This window comes from Lampetra planeri, chromosome 2 (genome assembly GCF_965212315.1).
Source record: "Lampetra planeri chromosome 2, kcLamPlan1.2.h2, whole genome shotgun sequence".
NCBI classification, from domain to species: domain Eukaryota; kingdom Metazoa; phylum Chordata; class Hyperoartia; order Petromyzontiformes; family Petromyzontidae; genus Lampetra; species Lampetra planeri.
Genome location: NC_136108.1, coordinates 726,874 through 735,623, shown reverse-complemented (window position 1 = coordinate 735,623; position 8,750 = coordinate 726,874). Strand labels below are relative to the sequence as shown.

At 38.8% G+C, this 8,750-nt stretch overlaps 1 protein-coding gene across 3 annotated transcripts in view; it reads left to right on the top strand.

The window, feature by feature from the left end:
- NCAPG2 (non-SMC condensin II complex subunit G2) overlaps positions 1-8,750 on the top strand; it is a 31,558-nt gene continuing 22,808 nt past the window's right edge. Inside the window, exons 1-10 of one of the 3 annotated variants that reach the window (XM_078603570.1) lie at positions 1-382; positions 740-882; positions 1,908-2,090; positions 2,646-2,757; positions 3,679-3,842; positions 4,384-4,527; positions 4,798-4,892; positions 5,485-5,554; positions 6,343-6,429; positions 7,435-7,527. In XM_078603570.1, the coding sequence (XP_078459696.1) occupies positions 763-882; positions 1,908-2,090; positions 2,646-2,757; positions 3,679-3,842; positions 4,384-4,527; positions 4,798-4,892; positions 5,485-5,554; positions 6,343-6,429; positions 7,435-7,527 (1,068 nt within the window). In that variant the 5' untranslated portion in view covers positions 1-382; positions 740-762. The remainder of the gene's footprint in view (positions 383-739; positions 883-1,907; positions 2,091-2,645; positions 2,758-3,678; positions 3,843-4,383; positions 4,528-4,797; positions 4,893-5,484; positions 5,555-6,342; positions 6,430-7,434; positions 7,528-8,750) is intronic. The other 2 variants (XM_078603561.1, XM_078603553.1) reach the window with 2 other exon arrangements.

Below are 8,750 nucleotides of genomic sequence, written 5' to 3'. Positions count from 1 at the left end.
GTGGCGCGCCGGTCCACAGCGACAAATCTGTGAATCGCGTGACGACAGCGAGAATAACAAATTGTTAATACATCAGTTGTTAATACATCAGTTAGATTTTACTCAGGCATCGAAGTACCAGCGCGCCGTGTACGCGACGATGTAGTCCGGTATGTAGCTTGAAGTGTACACGTAGTTTGAAGTACACACGTAGCTTGAGTGTACACGTAGCTTGTAGTGTATAACGTATCGTGGTGTTGCAGTGATAGTAGTTTGAGTGATAGTAGTTTGAGAAGGCGGAGGGCGCAGGCGGCCGCCGTGGCCGCCTCAGCCGCGGGGCGCCGAAGGACCCCGAAAAAAGGCGCGAAACTCGCGACGGCGACGAAGACGGCGCCCGGCTCCGGTACAGATGTTAGACACAGCACAGATGTTAGACACAGCACAGATGTTAGACACAGCACAGATGTTAGACACAGCACAGATGTTAGTGACACACACAGATGTTAGTGACACACACGTCGTTAGTTATATAGCTTTCAATAAAAAAAAATAGCAAGTACTGTACCTGCTTGACATGTTACAGGATTGGGGAACTGGTCAAAAACGGGAAAAAAAACATGACTATTGTACATTGTTTTATGAACAAAAATAAAGGAACGAATTATTTTTTTATTGAACAGTGTGGAACCATGTTCTATTTAACGGAGGGTTTTCCCACTCAAAAGCTCTTACGTGTGCCACGTTTAACAACCCTGTGCAGCATAGGTGGAGAAGCCATCGAGAATGGCTGCCTCGAAGGGAAAGGCGACTGCTGCTGCTGCAACTCGACCTGCCCGAGACGCCTTCCTGCAGAGTCTCAAGGAGGAGTCGCCGTCACGGCTGCTGGAGATCGTAGAGCGACACGTGAGGGCTCTCCTCTGCCAACATGTCGCGTCCCTGTCACTCACTAGCGACGGACACTGCAGTAGATTCGTACGGTTTGCTTGTTGCCAGAATGTCAGTGGAACGTGGGACGTTGTGATGTCACGGAAGAAAATAACGATGGTTACATTTAGGTGTTTATTTAAGGATGATGCGAACAGAACACGCTTTTTGTGTGTAACGTGATTATTGTAAGTTTATACTTCGCATATATTAAAAAAAATATCAATTTATAAGGCGTATTCCTCCTGCAAGATTCCTATGTGCCCCGTGTATCGAAAGCAGGATATAAACAGAACCAGGGTAAATGCCCATAACTAGGGGGTGAAGGACAATTTAAAGAGGTGAGTTTTCAAAACAGACTTAAATCTATACATAACGACTCTGATCGTCTCATTGCCAATGGCAAAGCTTTCCATAGTCTGGGAGCTGCACTGGCAAAAGCCCAATCACCCCAGGAAATGAGCCTTGACCTCGGAGGACTTAGAAGAAGGCGATTTGAAGATCTCAGGGACCTCGTTGGAGTGTAAACATGGATCCATTCCTGCAAATATTGTGGGGCTAACCCAGAGATTTGGTCAGCAGCAGGGTCTTTTCATCCGCTTGATACTTGACTGGTAGCCAGTGTAAACACAAGAAAGCAGGTGTGTGATGTGCTCGCGAAATGGTGTGTGCGTACGGACTCTAGCAGCAGCATTCTAAAGAAGCTGTCGTCTACCCAGAACCTTACTTGGAATCCTGAACACGAATACATGCATCAATTCAGTGAAATGTTACAATTTTACCTTGATATTCGATATTATTTCATATTTTGGTAAATATAATGCCGCTAGTGACTGCACAGATCACATGAAACCATTCTAAAACATACAATAATGATCGCACAAATGATGTTGTACATATACCATTAGCGTTAGAATTCGTTTCATTCTATTCAATACATCGTTACTTGCTCAGTGAATGCAGCCGAACAGTTAAATGTCATATATTCACGGTGTTTCTTGTAGAAAAGCCGCACAGACCCATTCTGCTTGAAGGAAGTGCTGGAGGAGTTGCCACTGCGCGCTCTGAAGGATGCACTTGAGAGTATCGGCAAGATACTCACTGAGAGCCTGCTGCGTTGCCCCGCTGAGCAATGGAACCCTGACCCACCGCAACACGACGACATGGAGACAGAAGCCACGGGATCGGTACTATACATCTAAATTCTGTCCTTTTACTCTTTCATGGTACATTTTAATGTGATTCATCGAATGCCTATCAACCAAATAGCTCAGTATGATTGTTAACAGAAAATTACACACATTGGTGGTCTGACTGAGATCATTAAGGCTTCTTATACTTGCAAGCCTTATTTTATCTTGGACCTGAATCAAGAATCTCAGCTTTGCTGGCTCATTGTTTTGTCAATTTTACTGCATCAGCCCATGAGCTACCAGACAATAAAAAATTCTGTATTCGTCTGATTTACCTGTATTAATATACCCAAAACATTTAATTAAATTATAGTTGCATGTCATATATTCTGCGTACTGTAGATAAAAACACGTTTTAAAGAGTATGAATGATTTTGGTAAGCATGCAAAGACATGAAAAAATTTTCAACTGGTTTTATACACGTTCACTAAAAATACTGTGATATATTAACTCTGACAATGGATGTCACTTGTTATTTGATTGTTGATGTTAGGAGTTGTGTGGTTAAAATGTGACACCTGCTCCCATCATTATGTGTTTGCATCCAGGAGTCAACTGTAGCTGTTGTGACGGCTGTAGCCACAGTGCTATCTTTGGCTGTGAAAACTGTCAGTGCGGAGGTGATAGAATACATTTTGGAGTCGGCTATCATTCTACATGGTAAAGAGGCAGGGTGACGTCTATGAATAATTGATACAAATTGATAAATTATTGACTATATCTGTTTCCACGACTTCTCAGTTTTTTTATAATTGGAAAGAGTAAAAGTTCGTGAGTATGTATAGTAGGAGAATGAGACCAAAAAGTTAATAAGTATCTGCTGAAAATCTCATTCAAGATACATAAAGTAGTTCTTTGCCACATTTCTCTGACTTGGATAATTTATAACAGTTCACTGTTTAGAGCTGCATATCCCAATGAACACTATTGCAGTATGTTCATCTCATTAATATCTGCAAAATAAAATACTTCTTGATGTTGCACTGGGAAATGTTATGCATGCGCACTGGATGATATATTGATTTCAAGTACTGTATAGGGTAGATTACCAAAATATTGGCAATAGTTTATTTAATAATTGAGCCTACAAGTTATTGTTATGCTGAATATACAGGGTGGCCCATAGGTCAAGACTGAATGGGTTATCTTTTTTTTAACAATTTTCAAACTGACTTCCATTAACATGAATGTATACATGAATTCTCTGTATAAGTTGTTTTTGGACTTTTTTTAGATTCACGTGTAATCTTTGACCATTCCTAAATTATGTTTTGTCTAAATTCATTCAGGGTTCTTGGTCGAATTTTGTAAACAACGGGATTGTGGTGAGCCCACAGGAAGAATACAAATAGATATGAATAATGATAATAGATAAATATTAACTTAAAGAATAAACTGTTTAAATGTTTTAATGCCAGTGCTAAAATAAATTAAATAACCCTATTTGTCCAGACTTTTTTGTCACCCTGTATAAAAAATGCATTCCAGGTGGTTACAGCAGGCAACAATACAAGATATGTATGTTCCTGTGGTGATAATTAGTTCCAATCTACTCTACCGTTTTTCTCACCCTGTTGACAGCCCTGTTGCCACTTTTCACCGATTCTCACCCTAACCTAAGAAACACGGTCATAAACCTGTGCGAGTCTTGGTGGGAGAGAGACCTACCTGGGAAAGAGGAGCTTGGAAAGAATATGATCCTCACAATTCTGCGGTGCAATTTAATACAGCAGAGCAAAACCTTGGTATGTAGCAATGCCTTGAATTGCAATTTATAATTTGTTGTTTTTTATGACAGTGACTTTCATTCTTGTGATTTTTTTTACTGCAATCAGTGCGTTTCTAAAGATTATTATTTAGCTTTGAATGTAATGATACATCGCTTAAAATCGATTATTAAACTCACATTATGCATCAAATTGTCCGTATTGCAATCAACAATGTATGTGAATCGTATGCAAATTATATGGTAATGTTACATTGAATCTAATGGAGCGAACAAAACAGTACAAACAAGAAACAATGCAAATGAGATTATGAAACTTAGATAGTTGAATTTAGAAAAAAATCACTTCAGTCATTACAGATACAATTTCTGTGGGGGTAAATTGTTGCACATCTACATTTAGTTCTTGTCACGATAATATGAAGTATTTGTGTGTACTTCTAACACATAGTTGCTTGTGTTGATGTAGCTACACAGCCATTGTATTATAAATTGTCAAGTGGGACTTGGTGCTTGCAAGCCAGATAAAATGTGCCCGCGCTGAAATTGTTCTAATGCAGGGTGCAGGGATAAAGCGGTTGTGGAGCCTGCGTGAGAGCTTCCGGCTGTTTGACTTCCTGGGCAACCCACCCGAGACTGAAGAGTTGAAGGAGCTGCTGCTGCAGGGATGCATAGTGACAAATATCTACCTAAAAACCGAGGAGGTGAGAGCAGCTGACTCAAAGGCAGCAGCATCAAAGTGGTGTTCTCGTACCGTTTTTTGAAAAACCTAAGCGGAGACAGTTTAAGGACTAAATGTAAAACAAGCGAGCATTAAAGCATTGTGTTGTTACTTTTACTGGATATTTATATTGGTCATTTACAGAATCTTTGTGTATGCTGTTCAGCAATATCTATTGAAATAAATGTCTTGGATGAATCTTGCTGTGATTGAATAATTGTTTGTCTGATTGCGTGTAATTTACGTTTTTCAGAGTCGTCGATTCTTGTCCTTCCTTTTCGGTTTAAATGTGGATTTTATCAAGTCGATTCATGCCGTTCTTAAGAAGCACCTTCCTTCTTTGACTAAGTGAGGCCATTTTTCTTTGTGCATTTTCTGTATACTTGCAGATGTTTGCTTCGATGCTAAATGGTATTTTTTATAACCAATAAGCATATATTTTGGTTATTGATTACATGCCAAAAGCTAATATGCTACAATTGTTTACGTTTTTACAATTAATAATGTCCAGGTAGTTTTGACATTTGGTAAATATACTCGCACATTTTTAAAATTTCCATTACTATTTCATGAACATTACTGGTGGATTTACTTATTTGCTGCAGAAATGACATGCTTTCCTCTGCTTGTCTGCCAGTATAGTCCTCAAAGTTGAACTTCATGAAATTAAGTGTAAAACTAATATGAAGTTTTATATATATATAGTGTATCTGGTGAACATGTTTGTATAATTAAACTTACAGAAAACTTGGTTTTATCATTGATAGTTCAAAATTTTAACTCAGGCACGCTGGCAAGCATGAGTAGTGCTTTTTTCATCACTTTCACATTGACACAGCCTCATCACCATCTAAAGTAAACGTATTGAATACCCAGTCAGAACTATTTTTTAAATATAATGTTTACATATATTTGGCTGGTTATGTGATGTCTCCCACAGAGTGCAAGTGGGCTACTATGCTGACATTTATTTTCAAGCCTGGAAAAAGGCCACAGGCCCTTACCTGAAGGTTAGTGCTCAATTAATTAGAACACTTGTCAAAGAAAGCATGATTGCGTGAGAATATTCTGAGACTTATTTTCATATACAGAATTAGAATACTAGTTTGCAAGAATAGTTTCATAGGTGTAAATTTCCAATGGCTGCCTAATAATTGATGGAAAAGCCAACGTTTACATTATTTGTGGTCATTGTTTCCAAACTGTCAAATAAATATAAAAGCCCAACATATTTTGAGCATAAGGCCATTGCCTGAATTCCTGGCTTGTATTATACTGTATAATTAAACTTACAATTAATTGTAAAGAGGAATTAATTTTAAAGCACCTGCCACACCTCAAAAAGTCTGTCTTGAATAAAAATTATACAAATATTCTATGGCTATTTCGGTAAAGTCACGTAGATAGAAAAATAATAACATAATAAAAATGAAAATAAAGTGAATAAAAAATAATAAAAATATCACGACGCTTCGATTGCAACACAAGCAATCATCTATCTACGTCTCTTGAATAAAGGTTATACAAATATTATATGGTTCTTTCGGTAAAGTCACGTAGATATAAAAAAAAAATAACAAAATAAAAAAAATCACGACGTTTCGATCGCAACACAATTGTCTATCTACGTGACTTTACCGAAAGAACCATAGAATATGAATTCCTGCAGTCACGAAAGTTTTAGGTCATACAAATGTTTATTACGTGGAGAAATCCCCATGTCTGTCACCACGTTTTGCAATGACAAATGGTCTATTTCAACTTTCAGGTCTTTATAAGTACCATTTTATCATTGCAGGTGATGGAGGAACACTGCATCCAGAACCTGATGGAGCACGGCGTGTACCTGCCTTACAGCTCTCCATTGAACTCCAAAGTGCGGCAGGCAAGAAAACTCTCTCCATATCTCCAACTGCAGCACAGGAGCTTTTTTAAGTGAAGTGCCTACATATGCCAGGTTCCTGTGTGGTTATTTTAACCACAGTTTATATTAACATAAATTGAAATTCAACTAAATGACCTTCTAAACCTTGGGAGAACCCACTGAGACATTGTTTATTTTGAATGAGAGGTAAGTGTATACAAGAAAATAACCATTGTTATATTAAATAATTTTAGTCGGAGGTAATTTTTAGATTTGTCATGTTGGGCTATAACACCAATACACTACAGCCCACCCTCGTTGCGGGATTTTAAATGGACCTCGCTGAAGTGCTATATTCTGCCTTTATAATAATATATGCCTTTCTGCTGAATGAATGGAATATAACTCTTGACGATTTAAACCCTAGCACATTGTCCAGTGTACTGAATACACGACTGCCTAGCCTGTATGGAATGAATATTGTAATTTGTTAATACTGAGTTCTCCCTATTCCAAATGGATGTTTTATGGGCAGGTTTTAAATCCACAGCATAGTGGAATGTAAAAAAAATATTTATGAAAATGCATATTCAATCACTGCAGTCAATAAGTTCTAGCTGGTGTATTGATATATATTTGAATTTGAATATTTGTAAATAAAATATGTACACATTTGAAAAATAATTCCTACTTATATTTGATATTTCAGACACATAACTATGAGTGGTTGTGTGAACACCAGTAGGACAGTTTTACAAGTTATCTAAAAGGTATTGACTTTATAACACTTACCAGCTTAGTCCAGCAAGTGGCAGTATTATCACTGAACTGAATATATATCATTTGATTCGGATAAGGCTGATAAGCCGTGATTGTCTGAGTAGACGGTTAGATTGGTGGGCGCTGTTGACTTTAATAATATTTGAACCGATATAAATTACAATGAGTCACATACAGGTGGAAATGCTTTGCAGGCGATAACACAGAGTGCTGTGCTTGACTCATGATTGCTTCATTATATCTCAGATGTTGAGTTACTTCCACGCTCAGAAGGTCCGCCAGGGTGTGGACGAGATGCTGCACCGACTGTACGAGCCAATCCTGTGGAGGGCGCTAAAGGCAAGTATTGGTCCTCACTCATTTGGCCAGCAGTACAGGCAGTCCCCGGGTCACGAAAGGGTTAGGGCTCCGAAAACGATCCGTAACCCGAATTTTCTGTATGTCGGAAACAACAATTTTCCCCGAAAAACAAGATAAAATCCCATAGCCGGAAATAGTTGTGCCTCCCCTACCCAATTACTAGTTCGATTTCTCTCATTACTGTTTCGCGCTGTCGTCCGTTTTGCTATCGCTACCTGTATCGTATATCGCTGTACATACTCTCTGCACTTCCTATGATTGTTTCATTTAATCGAATATCTACTCTAACACTACCCATAATTTAACTAATGGAACAACTGTTTATGAATACCACAAAACATTTAAATATTAATTGTTAACAGAAAGCAGTCACTTCCGAATGTCCGTTTACCATGCATTAGGCTAGGCCTAAACTTCTCCGATCGCTGTTGGCTGAGACCATAAGCAATCGAAGTGTAATTGTGTTAAATAAAGTACATGCAGTAAATAACTCATGAAATAAACTTAAAATAAATAAATGTAGCAATATAAACATGGGAAAAAAGAGTTATAAGCATAGAAAACAAACAATTACGTGATACTACGAAATAAAAGCTCGGGCTCGGTGAAGTGGGCGTTTTAGTGGAGCGAGGCTTAAGGCGGCCCGGTAAAGTGCTATAGAAAGGATTTTTGGAGCATGTTACTCGAACACATGCTCACTAGTCCACGGCAAGGTAAGGTAAAAGGTAAAAACAACAAGCCTACCTTTACCCTACCTTTTACCTAACCACAATACAATCACTCTACCCTTACCTTTTACCCTTTAGCAAGGTAAGGTAAAAGTTAAAAAGCAACGAGCCTACCTTTACCCTACCTTTTACCCTTACTCCATACAAATTACCCGATTACAGGGTAATTACCGGGGTATTACATATGAAAAAGGTTTCTAACAGGTAAATGCGAGGTAGAGCGCTTTATTCGTATAGAATACTCTCAAATTGGGCATTGAGGCTGTCGACGACACCGTCCTCCATAACCTCCTCATCCTAGTCGTCTTGGTCGATGACGATCTCATCAACAGCCTGATCAAGTTCGTCATTGCCATTGTCCTCGGACGAACGACGATCCTGCGCTTCTCCGGCCCGGTTAGACGGGACCTTCAGGCAGCCGGCTGCGATCCAAGACCCCAAGCACATGGACTGGATGAAGAGCGTCGATGACAG